The following is an 18,714-nucleotide window of genomic DNA, read 5'->3' on the forward strand; positions in this document are numbered from 1 at the left end:
TCAATTGATCAATTTTTTTCTGAGTTATGAATAATTTTAAAAAAGTCTAATTGTCCATTTTACCCCACCCTACCCTAAATTAAAAAAAGTACAAAATAAAAAAAATGAACTTCCCTCAACAATTAATACCGAAGATAAAAAAATCCTGAAAATTAATTAAAAAAAGGAAAAACGAGGAAAAAAAAATTCTCTGAGAATTGAATTCAATACAGCCACCACACGGCTGCGAACTGCAGCTTGCCAGCCTGCAATGCGTGCCCCCCGCTCCCCGCTGGCAACTTCACTCAGTGCCCATTACTTCGCCATTCCCTTCCCCGCGTTGGCTCGCCGCTCCGACGAGTCTGGTCGAGTCCGGCGATGAGCACCAGTACAGCTGACTTCGGTAGATTTCGTGTCCCCCGTTTTCCTCGCAACGGCGAAAAAACCAGGCTCACACCTACTCCAAAACACCTACACTCCTATTGTAAAAACGAAGAAGAATTCCCCACATCATAGTGTACACACACACTGTCCCCCCAGCGATAGAGCCCTGGGTAAATCGAGGATGTCACCGTGATGTCACGGATATACTGACGGAAGTTAACGGAGTATTAATCCACTATTTATCATCCATATTTGTGCATCATGAGAGTCTCAGTGACGTTGTAATCAACAGCTAGCAATAATGCCAGGGTGAGTTTGTGAATTAGCTCCAGCATTTTTCTCGTTATTCACCGATGACAGGGGGAAGGGGGGCCTGCTCCTTTTTCTCTTTATGTCTCAGGAAACTCGTCAAGGGTATTGACTCAAGATCGGCTTGAGACCAACGCAGAGAACTCGGCGGGGCTGTTAATGCGCTGGGGACATTGTTGAGGGGTTAAGAACAGGCCCAAACTCATTGTTTTTTCTTCACATTCAGATGTCTAACTATGACAGAAAGGAGGGAAATCAGACTGCGATCGACTATGATCGCCAGTTCCAGGAGGACTTGGAACGTGCCCAGGCACTCAGCCTCGAGAGCCTGGCACTGGAGAAATTTAAAATGCAGAAACAACAGTTAGAGTGCAGCAACTTCGTGCGAAGGGCTTTTGGGTCGCAGCAGGATTACAGTGCCAGGAGTCATGGTAGTGATGGGGATTGTGCTTCACAGGCATCTGATAAGTGAGATTATATTTTGTATTTTTTAATTTTTTTTTAGGAACACAATATTTTTTTTTAACTTCCCGACCCGAAGGGAGGAAGTTATTGTAATGACCCCGAAAATCGAATGTGGAAATTTAAGCATTTTTTCGTTTATTTTTTAATGAACTAGGGGAGGTTGGGGTAAAATGGACACTTGACTTTTTTAAAAATATTAGTGACAGGTCGAAATGTTGATGAAATTCAATAATTTTTTTTTCATTACAAAGAGCAATTCTTCCCCTTTGTGATGAGCCTGAACTGAGCTCTATCGATACATTTGGTTCTGAGTTATGAATAATTTTTAAAAAGTCCACTGTCCACTTTACGCTACCCTCCATTATATTCTTTGGAATAAAATTCTCATTATTCTGGAATCAATTATTACTCTGAATGCTTTCTTTTTGGGTAAATCTGCCTGACAAACGCCTGTGGCAGGGGGATTTATTATTATTTTTTTATATCCCTCTGGGGCAGGTGATGATGAATCAAAGATAAACAGTAGATTATTATTTTGAAGTCATGAGGGATTGAAACGGGGGAATCGAGCTGAGTTGCACATTTTTGTTGATTTCAACATCGTGTGAAAGTTCTTGAGCTGCAGTTTTTAATGCTGTATCTCGTATGGGTTTTATTGCATATTAGATTTTATGGTTTTTTTTGTCTGTGTTTATGGAGGAAAATTCACAGGCTTTGAATGTTCAAATGGGTAGGGGATTCTTCAGTGTTGAGGGGGATTGCTTTTGACAGGGGAATGTTCAGGCTTTTTACATTCTGAATTCGATCACTACTTTGATATATCGTTTTACCACTTCTATACTCAATTATTCGTAATGAATGAATTATTCATGCGTTGTCAGGGAGATTGCATCATTCGTTAAGACCACTCGCGATATTTCTTTTCATTAAATAGGAATGACGGAATTCATGGGCATAAAATTGAAAGTCGTTCGATTGTGCTTTCCAGTTTCTTCTTTAATTGAATCTTCTACTATGAAAAATTCCAAAATTGACTTTTCCCATTTCGATCATGATTACTTTTTTAAATAAATTAATTTGATTGAATTGAATTATTATATATATGAATTAATTTGATCTTCACTGAAGACCTTTGTTAATAAAAATTTACTAATCTACTAATCTAAATTAAAGAAAAAAGAATTATTTCACATTTACGAAATATTTAGCCGCAAATTTCATCACAATTACCAGAAGATTTTTATTGACAAGTTCGCCGAATAAAATAGTAAAGGATAACAAATTAATTCTTCACATTCTATTGATTATAAAATGATCTCGATAATTACTTCACGATAAAACGTTAGTAAACTTTTGATAAAAATCCATCAAATTTTTTACCCAAAAATGTGCTTATGTACGAACTTGAAGAAAATGATGATTCAAAATTGAAAAAAAAAATTCCCATTTACGAAATATTTATTTAAAACTAAATTTCATCACAATTACCCCCAGATTCTTATTGAGGAGTCGTCCAAGACCGGGAGGCAGTCAGCCAAAAAATGCAGCAATAATAGCCCCACCACCGCCAGTCCCGTGTCGCAGGAATTCAACAACAGCAGTGGCTGCCTCGAGTGCCACAACAGATCTGATTAACTTCACGAGTCCAATAAAGCAGGATCCGAGCCTGGAGGAGTACTGCAGCATTCCACCGCCAGCACCACCCCCAAAAGCCCCAGTCGAGCCACGATGGGAGAGTCATCCAGCCCTCATGAGGAGAACGTCGAGGGTAACGAGGAGCAATAGTTCAGCCGCTTCATACCAAACACGTGACTTACGCTATCACTCACCATCACCTGGACCACACCCATCAACAGCACCATGCACGCCCGGTACACCGGGTATCAGTCCTGTCATGTCCAGAGCATGTGTCAATCCCCAAGTTCCTGATGTCATTCCTCAGGTATTTTTGTCCCCCCCTGATTTCAGGCTTATCTAATGTTGTTTTATGTTAAGAATGTTTGTTCGATTCCAGCCTGCTTGGAATTTTTTTAGCCTTTCAAACTGTTTCTTCGCTCAGGTATTCAATTGTTGGGGGTCTCGGGTTAGTGGGTAGCTTTGGTTGATTGAGTCGAGTTTGTGGAGTGGAAGTTACGTGAGAAGACATTTGCGGAATAACTAATTTTTTAATTATTGAACTTCTTGAAATGAAATTGTTGAGATTTCGTTTCTTTTTGTGGAGAAAATGTCGAGACGTATCAATGAACCGAATGTACGAAAATTAAAAAATGTGTAATTTTTTTCCGCAGAAAATTTGATATGAATTATTTAAAATTAGTATTTTTGAATAGTACAGATAATTTTAGATCGGTGTAAAAATTGATGAGTGGCAGCCAGTCATTAGCAAACCGGAAAAAATCCAATTGAAAAAACAGATGATCAATTAAATAATTCAGTAGAGAGGCGGTAAACCTGTACAAGTCAATTTTGAATATTGACCAGTTTTCAATGAATATCTCGGAATCTAAGGGAGATAGCAAAATTTTTGTCATAACCTTTTTCGTAGAGCCGATTGAGAGCTACAACAAATGTAATTACGAAAATTTCGCTATCTCCCTTAGATTCGGAAATATTCCTCAAAAACTCAGCTGGGAGATGAGTCGACTTAAATCGTTTTACCACTTCGCTACTGAATGCATTCCACTCATTGCAAAAATTCTTCCATCAAACTCTTATCATGACTGGCCAAAAATTCTTGTTTTCTTTGACAAAGTCTCCGCAACTAGAGATTAGATTAGATATTGGTAACAAATCTAAAAAATCTCGCTAATGAATGACTCGAATCACACCTTCAGTAGACTGAGTCATAATCGAGTGAATCGGTTCGAAGGGAACTCGTTCACCGATTTTACGTAATTTTTACTGCAAATGACATCAATCGACTGAATTATCAAGTTGCACGTATCGTGACTGCAGAAGAAGAGGCGATACGGTTCTAGTTAACCGTAGAGCCTTTCTCAACAATGCGATTATTATTTCTAAATCCCTAAACTATTCCTAATTCCTCAAGTGGATTGACTTGATTGATGAAATGTCCTTTGCACGAGATTCGCCGGCATGTGAATGACGAAAACTGCAGTGAAGTGGTGCCAAGAGATCAAGTTGAGTGAAACAACACTTTCGAATTAATCTAATACAATATTCTCCAGAATTAGCATTCAATTACATTTTCATCAATCGGTTACCTCTAATTTTCCGATAGAATATTCTCCGTAATTTCCCTTCAATTAAATTCTAATTGTGGACGCATCTCCTTCCACCACTTCACAAAAAAAAATTAGTGGCAGAATAACTCCCCAGCCTCAATAATTCAGAGAAAATACTCTCCCCAGTACATTTTACTCTCTCAAACACTCGCCGAGTCCGTCGAAAAAATCCCCCACCCTCACCCACAGCGAAAAATTATTGACCCCCTGAAAATTTTCAGATTCCCCCCCTCCCAATGAACTACCGCCCCTCGCCCCCGCCCCCAAAATACGCGATAGACGATGGTCAGCTGAACGTCCTCAAGATAATCGAGAAAAAACCGAACAACAACCTGATCGACCTCACGGCCTTCGAGACCCTCGAGGACCGTTCGAACGTCCGGGTGAGCGTTCTGGAGGCCTTCGACCCTCTGCTGGTAAAGACTGAAGAACCCCCGAGTAATCCCCCCCACCAAATAAAAGAAGAAACCAGCAGTCAGGTCGACGGTTCAGTCTACGATCCCTTCGACCCCTTCGACTACATGTACAGCACAAATGAGAGCGTCAGCTCTGATCCGGTGTACGTGGCCGTGGAGAAGACCGCCAAGTCCCCAGCGGCGTCTCCAGCGGCGCCTCCGCTGCCCCCGAGGAACTCCTCGGCCTGGAACACGATAGAGCGTCGTCGAACGTCGTTGGATCGTCGCCAGAAGCGCCAGACTCGTCTCTACGAGAACGTCCAGGTCAGTGCTGATGGTATTAAGTACAGCTGTACTTAAATTGATGCATGAAAAAATTTCAGTGAACAACCTGACGTTTTCTCCGAGGAATTCTATTGAATTTCTATTGGAACTATGAAAAGTCCCGTGAAGTTCTGTTAGAATTCTGTTGAAAAATTCAATTTGTTTTTTTGATGTATTTTTATAGAAGATTGGGTAACTTCGTCGTGGCATTTTGCCAGGAGATTTTGACTCTTCTATAGAATTTCTTGAGCCCAAATTTCTCAATTTTTTTCGCTGTATTTTTATTTAGTTGAATTATCTACTACTTAGTAATTATACTGGTTCAAGTACTGAGCACTGAATGAATCTAATTTTTATAACTCAGGAACAAATTTGTCAATTGAAGTCTGTTTAGCCTCACCACAAAGAAAAACAATTGTCCTCTCCATAAGAAAAATTATTACCTTTCATTGAAGATTAAATGAGCTATTGACACTAAAAAAAAAGTAAAAAGTAACATAAAAAATAGAAAAAAATGTAAAATTCAATTTACATTTTTACAATTTTACAATTTTTTTTTACAATTTTGTAAATTGTTTTTAAATGTAAAAATAAAAAATGTAATTTTTTTTAATTTGTAAAATGTATTTTCGTAAAAATATAAAAATGTAAATGTAATGTAAAATGTAAAGAATAAAATTCGCCAAGTCACAATTTTCCCATCGCTGATTCAGGTGGTGAAGACCAGAGCGTCGCTCCACGACTGCGACCTGAAGGCGTTCCACCAGATGATAAAATCCGTGAGAAGTGAATTCCTGTTCAACGACCCCAGCACAAACGTCGGTCACGTGACCAGTCCAATGATGGAGAGCCTGTACCCAGAGGGGACATCCATCAAGCTAGTCGTCCACCCCCAGCTGCCGGACAGCAGTGACTCCCTGCCCTCGATCTCCTTCACCTGCGACGTCACCTGCAGCGTTGAGCACGTCATCTTCAACGTGGCATGCTCCTTGGAAGAGGAGGACACAGTGATGGCTGAGAAGTACTGCCTGAGGGTCTGGGGTCTGGCCGAGTATTTCGCCCCCAACACGACCCTAGCCAATTACGAGTACATTCACCAGTGCATAAAGCTGGAGAAGGACATAGAGCTGGCGATAATGACGAGGGGCCAGATGAAGAAGTCGATAGCTCGAACCCTGCAGGACGACAATCGTGAGCAGTGCCTGAGGCTAGAGGAGATTCTCCCCAACGAGCCAAACGAGCCCATCTCCTACGACAGCCTGGTGATCCTCCTGGAGACTGTGGAGAAGGAGATGGAGAGGGTGGAGACAGCAGCCCTCCAGCTAGCCACCACCAACCACAGCTCGAGCCTCCTCCCCCAGTTGCAGCCTCGAGGTGTAATCCAAGCTGTCAAGGCAGTCTGTGCACTGATGGGAAACATTGAGACCTGCGAGATCACTGAGGCAGTCGACAACTTCACGAATGCCTGCTGCCAGTTCCTCCCCCAGGTGCACACTGCTCACATCGAGTGCAAGAGGCCCGAGGTCCTCCACGAGGACGGAGACTACTCGGTCGTCACACTGAGAACAAAATTCCCAGAGGTCCTTGCCTCCCACTGCCACAAGATCAGAGACGCCGTGCAGGATCTCGTGGAGAGCTATTGTCACGCCTTCAGAGTGGACTTTCAGTTGAGCACTCGAGGGGAATTTCCCACGAACACTCTGGTGTCGTCCGAGGTATTGGACACCGTTCTCGTTCGAGTTGGTGCACTTCACAGGCTCCCTGGCACCTGGAGGCATGACGACTACATCGTGGCAGCTCAGTTGTTCCATGGAACGAGACCCGTGGGGAATCCCGTGCTGTCGGAGCCCATGACAGTGACCACGAATTTTTACTCGAGGATTTTATTCAACACTTGGCTGGAGTTCAGGGGGATCAGTGTGTGCCAGGTGCCCAGGGAGGCGAGACTGGTTTTGGTGATTTATGGGAGGACTGTTCAACCAACAGAGCACGAGTCAAACTCCAATGGCAGCTCCATGCAGAAGGAGGAGCTCGGCTGGGGGGCAATTCAGTTCTTTGATTACGAGGGGGTGATGAGTCAGGGCAGCTACTTCTTGTCCCTGTGGCCAGCTGTCGCTGACAAGCGACTGGGGCCTGCACCAGCGCCTGGAATTCACCCTTACGGAGAGACCAATCCCATCATCGGGCTGGAACTGCCTGATTATGGGGGGAGAGTGCTGTTCCCCACTGAGCTTCGAGACCACGACATCGAGTCGTTGGACATAAACTCACTGGATCAAAACACCAAGGAACTTCTGATCGACATCACCCAGCAGGACACGTTCTCGAGACCCCCGATAGACGAGAGGGAGATTCTCTGGGAGAAACGTCATTACCTTCACGAGATTCCAGAGGCCCTCCCCAAGGTCCTCCTGGCTGCCCACAGCTGGGACTGGGCCTGTCTGCCCGATCTCCACGCCTCCTTGAGGATCTGGAGTCCCTTGCCACCGGTGCAAGCACTTCAGCTGCTTCTGCCCTGCTTTCCTGATATCAAAGTCAGGGAGATGGCGGTGGGGTGGATCAAGGAGCTTGGGAACGACGAACTCGTGGATTATTTGCCCCAGCTCCTGCAGGCACTCAAGCACGAGACCTACGAGGCATCTCCATTGGCCAAGTTCTTGTTGGAGAGGGCTCTGTTGTCTCCCAGGGTTGCTCACCACGTGTATTGGCTGCTCAATCAGGCCCTTCCTGGCCAGAGCCCCCAGAACTCCGAGAGCTCCCCCGAGGATGACAAGAGTGTTGGCTCGATGAGGTATCAGAGGAGACTGCAGCTGATGCTCAGGGCTCTGTTGGCTGTCATTGGGGAGGGGCTCAGGAACAGCTTTTTGAGCCAACAGTGTCTCGTTAAGAATTTGAACGAAATCGCTGAGAACATCAAGGTCACCAAGGAGTCCTTGAGGATGGATGCCCTCAAGGTGGGCCTCCAGAATATCAACTGTCAACTGACTGAGGACCAGGGGGTCTGTCTCCCACTCTCACCCAGCAGATTGGCATTCGGCATCAACGTTCAGACCTGCTCCTATTTTCCCTCCTTCACTCTTCCTCTCAAGATCAATTTTGTGGGGTGCGATGGGGTGCCCAGTCCTGCCATCTTCAAGGTTGGGGACGATCTCCAGCAGGACATGCTGACTCTACAGATGGTCAGGATTATGGACAAGTTGTGGCTCAAGGAGGGGTTGGATCTGAAGATGGTGACTTTTGCTTGTGTGCCCACTGGCAGCAAGAGGGGCATCATCGAGATGGTGACTAATGCGGAGACTTTGAGGAAGATTCAGGTGGAGTTTGGACTCACTGGCTCGTTCAAGGACAGGCCCATTGCTGAGTGGCTGGCTAAGCACAATCCCTCGGAGCTGGAGTATGAGAGGGCTGTGGAGAACTTCACCGCCTCCTGCGCTGGGTACAGTGTCGCCACTTATATCCTCGGGATCTGTGATAGGCATAATGATAATATCATGCTGAAGACCTCCGGGCATCTTTTTCATATTGACTTTGGGAAGTTCCTGGGGGATGCGCAGATGTTCGGAAATTTTAAGAGGTGAGTCGGTGCGGTTTGGGTCGTTTTTGGGGGATGTTAGTGAATTTGAGATTTAAAATGAAGAAATGGGGAATTCAATTCAGGGGAGAAGTTATGAAATTTCAGATTTTAATGAAAATTCATTGTAATCCCAAAATTACACAAATCTTCAGGGAAAACATGACTATTAATTAATTCTTATTAGTTTTCGTGGAATAATTAAACTGAAATTTACATCTTCCATTGGTTTTTCCATCAAATTTTCAATTTTCAAACGACAAAATGTCTTGAAATTTCAGTAAATAAATTAATTAAAAAATCAGGAAAAATCGTCAGCGGTTATTCTTGATATTGCATTCATCAATCAATTAAATCCTTAAAACTCCATCCATTGAATTCCAGGGATCGTACACCATTCGTCCTGACGTCGGACATGGCGTACGTGATAAACGGTGGTGACAAGCCCTCAGCAAAGTTCCATAATTTCGTAGACCTCTGCTGCCAGGCCTTCAACATCGTCCGAAAGCATGGGAACCTGATCCTCCATCTCTTCGGCTTGGTAACTACCAAACAACTCAATTCCCTCCATTTCAATTTCCATTTACGTCGCAGGAAAGAATTCAACCGCTTTTACCGAGAATATCCGTGAATTCTTAATGATCAATTAAATTCCCTGTTTTTCCTCAATCCCAGACGTTCTAAAATTCCCGGTATTCTTCATCTCCTCGGTCTGCTCAATAAACAGATTCATTAATTTATCCGCTTTGAGTGAGAACTTTTCCTTATTTATAACTCTGAAATATTGTGGACAAACACAGTTGATCGAGACCGTAACGGAAGAGACATCCTGTCGCGCTATCAGAAGGTAGACCGCTATCACTGTCCTCTCAGTTTCCCCCCGAGGGCGATGAGAGTTTCGAGTGTTGTTAATTAGCCTCACTATCTCACCCCCTGCGATTGTGGTGATGCATAATAAAATTAGTTTTAACTCGAAGTGACCGAGGAAAACAACGCTTTCTCACTATTCCCAATATAGCTTTGGTTCAACGAAGCAGAATAAAAATACCCAAGCCCATGCAAAAATACGAATAAATTCAGTGAAGAAATATCGAGGCAATGGAGAACTTGCTGAGGGAGAAGATGAATGGGAATTCTCGTGAAAATACAATCTGTGTTGAGAAAAAATTGAGTGACATTGAGATTAAGGAGACTGTGAATGGGCTCAGGATGAATGAGTACACGAATGCTCCACAGATGACTTCCTCGGGGATCCCTGGGGTGACGATGGATGCTGTCAGCTACGTGCAGAAGGCTCTACTCCCCGGGCAAACCAATCCCGAAGCTGCTGCCACCTTCGCCAGGATGATCGAGAGCTCTCTCAAGAGCTGGTTCACACAGTTCAACTTCTTTCTTCATAATTTGGCGCAGTTGAGGTTCACTGGGGATCAGAATGATGGGGAGTTGCTGTCGTTTGTACCACGAACTTATACGTAAGTGTGAACTCATAGTTTTTCGAATGGCGAGAATTTTATTTGAATTTTTTTTTAATTTCATTTGTTAGTGGATGATTTCGACCGAAAATCAGTTACACTTGTAGGGAAAAATCAAGTTTCGGGGATAGTTGAATGATAGTTTGGAGGAGAGTGACGTTGAATTCTCTTTAGAGGAAAAAATCAGGAAATCTCAGAGTTCAGTGGAATTAATTGATAATTCAAGAATTTATTCCTCTGAATTTTCCTGGTTTTTATTCATTTTCATGGGATGAAAACATTTTTCGTTTATTTTTCCATAAAACTTTCAATTTTTAATGAGGAAATTCCTCGTAATTTCAGCCAAAAATATTTAATTCTAATTTTATTGTGTGATTTCTTCTCTAAAAATTCTTCGGCATGAATTTTCCGAATTTATTTCTTGAATTTTTATTTATAAACTTGGAAAATTAGTACCCAAGAATTTGTAACAATTTTGGGATGAGAAATTGATGAAAATTGAATGTTTGTGGTTTTTATTGAATTTAAAATTGGATTTTGTGTTCACGAGAATTAATTTTATCATTTGCTTTTATCAGAATGCAACAGGAAGGACAGTTGACAAGTGTCCAAGTCCATGGCTATCAGAAGAGATACGATCCAGAAAAATATTACATGTACATACTGAGGATTCAGAGGAAGGGACAGGCTGACCCGACGTATCTCTTCAGGTCCTACAAGGAGTTCTGTGAATTCTATCAGAAACTCTGCATTCATTTTCCCCTCGCCAAAGTTGCAAGGTAAACAATTTCGTTGTTTTATCGCTGATTACAATTAACATTTGACTTGTGGAGTTGAGTTTATCGCCAGTTATCGTAGAAGAGTGAGTGGAATTCATTGAGTTGTCGAGACGATTTGTGAACTGTCCTCTTGCAGAATGAGTTATCTCATTGATTTTTCAGGAGATCAGATTACATCATTTGCGTTTTTAATCGTCTGGTTTTATGAAGAAAACTTTATTACAATTATTACAATTTCGCTTTATTTATAGAGGAAAATTTTAATTACATCTAATCGAGAAAGCGAAGATATTGAATGGAAATGGAATATGGGGATGTTTTCTTTAGTTATTTATGAACTATTCTGTGAATACCTGAGTGAAGAGGTTTGCGAACAACACTGAGCCGAAATTTCGTGAAATTTCAATGGAAATATAATCTGATAAAAAGTTTCAAGAAGTCTATTTAAAGAAAAAAAAATTAATTTTCAGATTTCACTAAAAATTAATTGAAATTATAATTTTTTTAACAGCAGCTAAATGTATTTCCCTAAATTTCCTAATTTCTGTTAATTTTCATGGAACAATTTAACTGAAATTGACAGTGTCCATTGATTTTTCCATCAAATCGTGAATTTTGACTGAAAAAATTTACCGAAATATCAGTGAATTCAAGGAATTTCAAGAGGGAAATTCAGAAGGCTCTTTGTAAATTCTATTGAACCTCTCATTTACCCCCACAATTATCTACATATTTTTTCTTATCTCATCTTATCATTTCACTGCAGATTTCAATATCGATTTCACTCCAATCCATTTTCGGTTCATTTATATTTTTTGCATTCATTCCAATTGAAATTGAAAAAAAAAACACTCCAATATTCTTATCCAGTACATTACTTATTACACATAGAGAATCCAATGAAATTGTCTCTATGAATTAAATCACAACTTCTCTAGCACTAGAATTTCCCACCGATTCATAAGGTTTCGGTGCATTTCCCTTCTTCTTCTTGATCCCCGCCTTCTTGACATCCTCAGTATGTTTCTCCCTCAGAATATCCACGGAAGCCCTCGGTAATTTAAAGGCCCCCTCGTGCTCCCCCTCGCTCAATCCACTGTCTCGTTTATATTCTGAAGATAGATCTTCTGCATCGAGCGTTGGCATTGAATTCTGGGGGGACTGGAGAGTCGGGACGTGGGGTGGTGACACAGGTTTAGCAACCGGCCGTGGCTTCTGCACCATCGTCGGTGGTGGTGGCCAAATACTAGCATCGAAATTCGATATCGTTCGGTAGAAACCTGGCGCACCCGTTGGATTCAACGTCCTCGGTTCATCCAGGGCCATTTGGGCACGAAACCATTTCAATCCCATTTTTCCACTAGAAATTAATTTCAGAATTGATGTAATGCTGATTTTCATCACAATTTTCCACATAATATTCAACTGAAAATTCAACACAATTTTCAAACCGAATATTCCACGGAATTTTCAACTGAAAGATCCACTCCACATTCAACATTCCCTGGCTGAAGGCCCTCGGGCGATGGCCGCGTAATCCTGATCTCTACGATTATAGACTCAAACCAAATGTTAATTGTTATAATATAATTAATGTTATGCACTGATTTCTCCACAATTCCTTTGACATCTGGCTCGATTAATTCCTCAGTTGCGTCAATTTCTCGCACCCATTCAATTCAATAATGAGCAGATGATGATCTCATAATATAAAAATACAATGGCAAATAATATGATGAACAGCCCAAGCCTTTTGATTCCCAGATGAATATTAAATTTATACAAAAATGATTGCAATTAATTTTTCGTGTCCATTTTTTTCTTCCGAATACCACAAGTCTTAGTTCATATACTAGGGTAAGCTACCCAGTAGATGGACACTGCCCTATAGATGAACGAGCTACTTTTGGATAGGAAATTACGCAAAAGAATACTGAAATGTGAATTGTTGCTTTGAATTTTCACTAACTGTTGTTATTCTTAACCCCCGAGTGACGATTTTTTTTCGATCAATTTTTTTTTCAATTGCTAAAAAACAAACGTCCATCTACTGGGCGGTTCCTTAGGTGTCCATCTACTGGGCAGTTTACCCTAGTCAAGAGAATTGAAATCTAATAGATACGAAAACAATTGGACATTGTTTCCATTGATTCTCAAAAATGAATTAACACAGAAGAGAGTTCGATCGATCTTTACCTCAACGCAGAGCGATTCGATGTGATGCGGTAGAAAAATGGAGGCCAATTGGATTTATCTATTCCTTTATCACAAAATCCGTTAATAACACATTGAATTGATACAATGACATTACCACAGCTGACTCACGCACTCGCCCGTGCTATCGTAAAATTTATAGAGTTTGCTATCTCGTGTACTTGGATGTGCCGAAGATTACGACGACACGTCTGTTGACCCACCGATACTATTTATGTTTATTACTAAGTGGGCTTAATGGATATCCACAATTTCGAGGTTTAACTAATGCTTTCTTCGGTTGTTTGGAATTTCCAGTTTACCGAGTGGCATGAGTGTGGGACGATCGAATATCAAACAAGTTGCTGACAAGAGACGCGCTGATATCGAGAAATTTCTGCTCAGTCTGTTTAAAATGGCACCTGAAATATCCCAGAGTGATCTTGTTTACACTTTCTTCCATCCACTTTTGAGGGATCAACAAAATGCTGATATTCACTTGAGAAAAGTTAAAGGTAATTTTATATCATTGCAGTTATCCAATTTCAGATATTTTGTCTGCTATTCAAAAAATGAGAAAAATTCCCCTCATTCACAAAAGGAAATATTAAACAGCAGTAATTATTTTCAAAATGCAATGAATAAACGAATTAATCAATCGATTAAATTAAAATTAAAATTAATGAATTTGCCTCAATGAATTTGTACAATGTAATCGTCAAATTTGATATAATTAAATGCTTATGGAATTGCTTTTTCTTCAGTCGGAAACTGGTGGGCAGAGAAAAAGATACGAGACAACGTTCAATGTGGTCAAATAAAAATATCCCTCCATTATACTCGTGGTACATTATCAGTGATGATACACCATGCCCGAGGTTTGCCAAAGGTTGCCAATGCTCAAGAGCCCAACACATACGTCAAAGTTTACCTCAAGCCCGACCCCACCAAGGCAACGAAACGGAAGACAAAAGTCGTCAAGAAAAACTGTCACCCGTCATTCATGGAAATGGTGAGAGCCCCTGATCATTTTCCCTTCTTCAAATTCCTTCAATTTTCCTCGTTTCGGCAATTTTTCCTCATTTCTCCCCTTTCTCTTTCTGCACGCAGTTGGAGTACAGAATGCCTTTGGAGGTGATCCAGGATCGAGCCCTAGAGGCGACGATTTGGAATCACGACACACTGCAGGAGAATGAATTCCTAGGTGGAATACGTCTGCCCCTCTCGCACTTGGATTTAACTAAGGAAACTATCGAGTGGTTTCCCTTGGGGAGCCTTCGATGAATAGATTAATTGTCGTTAACGCACAAGTTGAAGATGATTCTCGTAAACTAGAAGTCTTGAAGAAATTTAGATTAAGAATTGGAGTTGGACGTAATCACTCCGGGTCCAGTGATTAGTTTTTCCCCTGTGTGGCTCTAACAGTGGTCTACTGATTGATAATTTATGAATATAAAAATTGTGAACCAAAGGAAGGACCTAAACTCTACCTATACAAGAGGAAAATTTTAACGATATTTATACGAATTTAGTTTGCCCTGATCATTGTGTTTTTTTTTCATTTTCTAAAAAATTTTCACGCACTCAATCTACGTCCAATGTAATACCCTCGTAGGGTATTCAACAAATGGATTTGTTTTATAACAGACAGTGTTAGATCGAGTATTTTTCGTTGATGATTTGCTGTCCCGAACGAAGTGAAATTGTGATAAATATTTATACACGTTGTTACCACATTAATCATGGTAATTTTAACAATTGTACATAGATTTACACCTTTTTGCCTGGCTCTACATCATTGCAATATTAATATTCCAAGCCAACAAGAAGTTACAATGAAATTATATTTTCTTTTTCACTTTCTATAATTAAATAGAGAACCAAAAGATATGATGTTTTTACGATTGTTCTCATTTCCCAAACCCATATCATCGAAAAAAACGTTTTTTTTCGGTTTGATATATTTTTTCAAATAAATATATTGAGATCTCTCTCTCTCTCTCTCTCTCTCTCTCTCTCTCTCTCTCTCTCTCTGACTATTATGCAGATATGAAATTGCCCTAATTCCGTATTATGCCCTCAATTCCATTGAAGAATAAAGAAATTCATGAGATCCAGGGGCTCACTTTAAGGAGGCAATGACTACAAATGAAAAGGATAGAAGAATAAAAGACAAATGCAGTGAATTCTCATAGCTCAATTGGTTAGAAGAGCGAGTTGGTGGAAGATCGTGGGTTAGAATCTCACCTCGTCTCCCCTGTGCCCATCAGGGAGCTATCGTCGCCTGCCTCCTTCAAGAGCCAGCTGAGACAATGGCTATTGGATGAAGAATCGCGGGGTTGAATTAAATTGTTTTCGTTTTCCTTTGTTCTTTGCTGTACGCTCAATGCCTGAATTGCGCTCCCTTTTAATTTCTTACTGCAGTTGTTTTCCAATCATTTCCTGATGGCTATAGAAATGTTCAGTCTTGGCTACTGTTTTCTATTTTTCTACTTTGTTATCAAGCTGCACTGTACTCAAAATTATTTCTTACTAGGCTTATCTCATGTAATTATGCACCGATAATTCTCCTCTTACTATGTCTTACTGCCATTTTACCATTATTTTGTTTAAATTCCTAAACAATAAACTCGTTATCTAATCTAATCTCGTCATTTTTCGTAACTGAACTCATTATTAAAATGAAAAACCAACTTTTGGTTTTGTCCTGACGCCCATTGACACCTATTCCATAACAATCTCTCAGACTTGTTTAGAGGTTTGTTTATTTCTCCTTATTCTGCTGCAGACTTGATACTGACGAAATGATCTACATATCGTGACCCCCACACCGCTTCGATACTCTCGCTCCTCATCTCCTCACAAATTATGTGACATACGAGGAGAATGATCGAGTAACGGACTTAATCTCAGCAATTGAAGATATTCCATGCAGCGCATTCCTGATGTAATACAATGTCGACATTTCTTCATAATTTATCTTCACTTTCGGTCACACCAATACATTGTTGCGATAGAGTTAATCAAATTATCCACTTCCCCTCCCCTCGAATGAGAATGAGAGGAATGAAGTTCGAACGGTTCCCTTGGGTTGTTGTTATGGGTGAGAGAGTGATTTGTTTTATCTATCTCTGTCTGGATGATGGAGTTGAAAGAATAATAAATCGCCCCTTTCTCCCTTTGACAATTAATTGAGTTGATCCAGTCGTGAGGAATTCTCTGTGAATAGTTCCTAGCCAAGGAACAGAGGTTTAAATGATACCTCAGGTAACGTCCTTGAGACGTCAAGGACAGGTTGCTCGGGACGTCGAGTCTGATAGAACACAAATGCTTGATTTGTGGACGTCCGCACGAAAAGGGACCACTTTGTCGATATGGAGTTAGGTATACTCTGATAATATTTACAACATTCCGCCCATTTTGGGCCCAAAATGATCCTCATAGGGTGAAAAATGACGTCGCCAGATGAAAAAAACACTTTAACATGAGTGTAGATGGGAGTTGCTGAGACAAAAACGTGAATATCTCGGAAACTAGAATCGACAAAGTGGTCCCTCTTCACGCGGACGTCCCCATTTAATTAGTTGTAATTAAAAAAAGTGCTTGAGCAGTAGTAGATCTTTACAGCACCATGGACATTCCCCCATCGTAATGCAGCTCCCCTCGAGAAACAAATCATCACTGCATCAGGAAATGAAAAGTAGAATCGCTTGAAGTCGGCTGAAATAACGAAAACGAACAAAACAAATCAGTATAAAAAATTAGGCGATAAGAAAACCAAAGAAAATACCGAATTATAAATTCTGAGTTCCCTCGCGAGACGTTCATCCCCCTCCACCGCGAGAATCTCCGCAAAACTGTCAGAGGTAATGCAAAAAAAATCTCCTCACAACACAGCACCGCCTAATCAGCAGTTCAACACTCATTCCGCGAATGCATGTTCACCCACTGACTATAGCGCACCACAATTATCTTCCTCTATCTTTCGAAAAACTCCCCAGTACTGCGTACAACGTGACTCTGGACTTTGGCATCAGCAATGTCCCAGTCTCTCGACAGCTCTTCCTCAGGGGTCACACCAGTTGTCTCCTAGATATTGCAAAAGCAACAGTCCGAGAACAATGAGTGACGCTAAGATTTCAATAATCGACGGTGGTTTTTCCACGCAATTGTCGACCCATGTGGGTGACAAGATTGACGGGGATCCCCTGTGGACCGCGCGCTTTTTGGCGACCCATCCGGAGGCGGTTATGGCGACCCATCTGGACTTCCTGCGTGCCGGGGCGGAGATCATCCTCACGAATACGTACCAGGCGTCGATCGAGGGCTACGCGGAGCACCTGAACATGACCGAGTCGGAGAGTCTCCACTTAATTCACAAGGCGGTGGACCTTGCGGACGAGGCGGTGAAGATCTACCTGAAGGAGAGGAGGGGCTTGGGGGGTGAGGATCGTCCGCTGATTGCTGGGTCCTGTGGGCCCTACGGGGCCTCCCTCCACGATGGGTCTGAGTACACTGGGTCCTACGCAGGGAGTGTGACGAGGGCCTTCCTCAAGGAGTGGCACAGGCCCAGGATCGAGGCCCTCATCAACAGTGGAGTTGATCTTCTCGCGCTGGAGACCATTCCCTGCGCCGTCGAGGCGGAAGCCCTTGTGGAATTGCTGAAGGAGTATCCGAGCACCAAAGCATGGCTCACGTTCTCCTGTCGCACTGACGGCAAGAGCATCGTTGACGGCAGCGACTTCAGGCGAACGGCCCTCGCTTCCTACAGGAGTGCCATCCCCGGGCAAATCGTCGCCGTTGGAATCAACTGCATTGCCCCACGGCTCGCTGCATCTTTCTTCGAGGGAATCAACGCCGACGGCCGGCACTTCCTGCCCCTCGTCCTCTATCCCAACAGCGGGGAGACCTATACCGTCGCTGACGGCTGGAAGAAGTACGGGAGTGAACCCCAGTTGGAGAACTTCATTCATCAGTGGCTGGATCTGGGTGTTAGGTATGTCGGGGGCTGCTGCAGGACCTATGCCAAGGATGTCACCAAGATCAAGAGGGAGGTGGGGAGGTGGGTCGGCAAGAAGAAGAGGGACCGCGAGTGTTGTTGATGATAATGGACATTCTAGAGTTATGTTGAGGCTAATTTTTTATTGAGTTTTTGCGGAGAACTTTTGGTTAAAGTAATTGTACATTTTGGAAATAAAGACTTGTTCGGATAATTTCGGAAATTTATTTCTGTTTTCTTATCGCGGAAATGCAGACGCGGATCGATGAAGTGAAGACGAGTTTTGTTTTTACTACAATTATCAATGAATGACATCCCCTTCGTTCTTGCAGTTTGCTATCGCTTAATTTGGGTGATTGAAGACGTGAAAAAAAAGATGATGAGTTAAATTTCACCAAGATCAAGGGGGAGGTGGACAAGTGGGTGGGCAAGAAGAAGAGGGACCACGAGTGTTGTTGATGATAATGGAAATTCTAGTTATGTTGAGGCTCATTTTTTATTGAGTTTTTGCGGAGAATTTTTGGTTAAAGTAATTGTACATTTCGGAAATAAAGACTTGTTCGGATAATTTCGGAAATTTATTTCTGTTTTCTTATCGC

At 41.9% G+C, this 18,714-nt stretch overlaps 3 protein-coding genes across 3 annotated transcripts; 2 read left to right on the forward strand and 1 right to left on the reverse strand.

Annotated features, from left to right (window-relative positions):
• Positions 1-313: 313 nt before the first annotated feature.
• On the forward strand, positions 314-15,015 carry LOC107038390 (phosphatidylinositol 4-phosphate 3-kinase C2 domain-containing subunit beta). The gene is made up of 11 exons (XM_015257468.1): positions 314-672; positions 899-1,140; positions 2,632-3,079; positions 4,604-5,101; positions 5,815-8,675; positions 9,057-9,213; positions 9,909-10,144; positions 10,723-10,923; positions 13,435-13,631; positions 13,881-14,128; positions 14,227-15,015. Exons 2-11 carry the CDS (start codon positions 899-901, stop codon positions 14,398-14,400), a joined length of 5,262 nt encoding a protein of 1,753 aa, XP_015112954.1. The 5' UTR covers positions 314-672; the 3' UTR covers positions 14,401-15,015.
• Positions 11,149-13,530, reverse strand: LOC107038391. Its single transcript, XM_015257469.2, has 2 exons — positions 13,120-13,530; positions 11,149-12,283 (listed from the first exon to the last, which is right to left on the reverse strand). Exon 2 carries the CDS (start codon positions 12,274-12,276, stop codon positions 11,842-11,844), a length of 435 nt encoding a protein of 144 aa, XP_015112955.1. The 5' UTR covers positions 12,277-12,283; positions 13,120-13,530; the 3' UTR covers positions 11,149-11,841.
• A 2,094-nt stretch (positions 15,016-17,109) lies between the features above and the next one.
• Positions 17,110-18,683, forward strand: LOC107038316 (homocysteine S-methyltransferase). The gene has a single exon (XM_015257345.2). The coding sequence runs from the start codon at positions 17,238-17,240 to the stop codon at positions 18,216-18,218; it is 981 nt and encodes a 326-aa protein (XP_015112831.2). The 5' UTR covers positions 17,110-17,237; the 3' UTR covers positions 18,219-18,683.
• Positions 18,684-18,714: the final 31 nt, after the last annotated feature.

Source organism: Diachasma alloeum, unplaced genomic scaffold (genome assembly GCF_001412515.2).
Source record: "Diachasma alloeum isolate Michigan unplaced genomic scaffold, Dall2.0 Dall_scaffold_00280, whole genome shotgun sequence".
NCBI lineage: Eukaryota > Metazoa > Arthropoda > Insecta > Hymenoptera > Braconidae > Diachasma > Diachasma alloeum.

What these genes read in the sequence shown, in the direction of transcription:
- LOC107038390 (XM_015257468.1), top strand. Translation starts at nt 899, where the DNA reads ATGTCTAACTATGACAGAAAGGAGGGAAATCAGACTGCGATCGACTAT. An exon ending in TCCTCCATCTCTTCGGCTTG is followed by an intron (nt 9,214 to 9,908) that starts GTAACTACCAAA and finishes AATGCTCCACAG; the next exon opens with ATGACTTCCTCGGGGATCCC. An exon ending in TTTGTACCACGAACTTATAC is followed by an intron (nt 10,145 to 10,722) that starts GTAAGTGTGAAC and finishes TGCTTTTATCAG; the next exon opens with AATGCAACAGGAAGGACAGT.
- LOC107038391 (XM_015257469.2), bottom strand. Translation starts at nt 12,276, where the DNA reads ATGGGATTGAAATGGTTTCGTGCCCAAATGGCCCTGGATGAACCGAGG.
- LOC107038316 (XM_015257345.2), top strand. Translation starts at nt 17,238, where the DNA reads ATGAGTGACGCTAAGATTTCAATAATCGACGGTGGTTTTTCCACGCAA.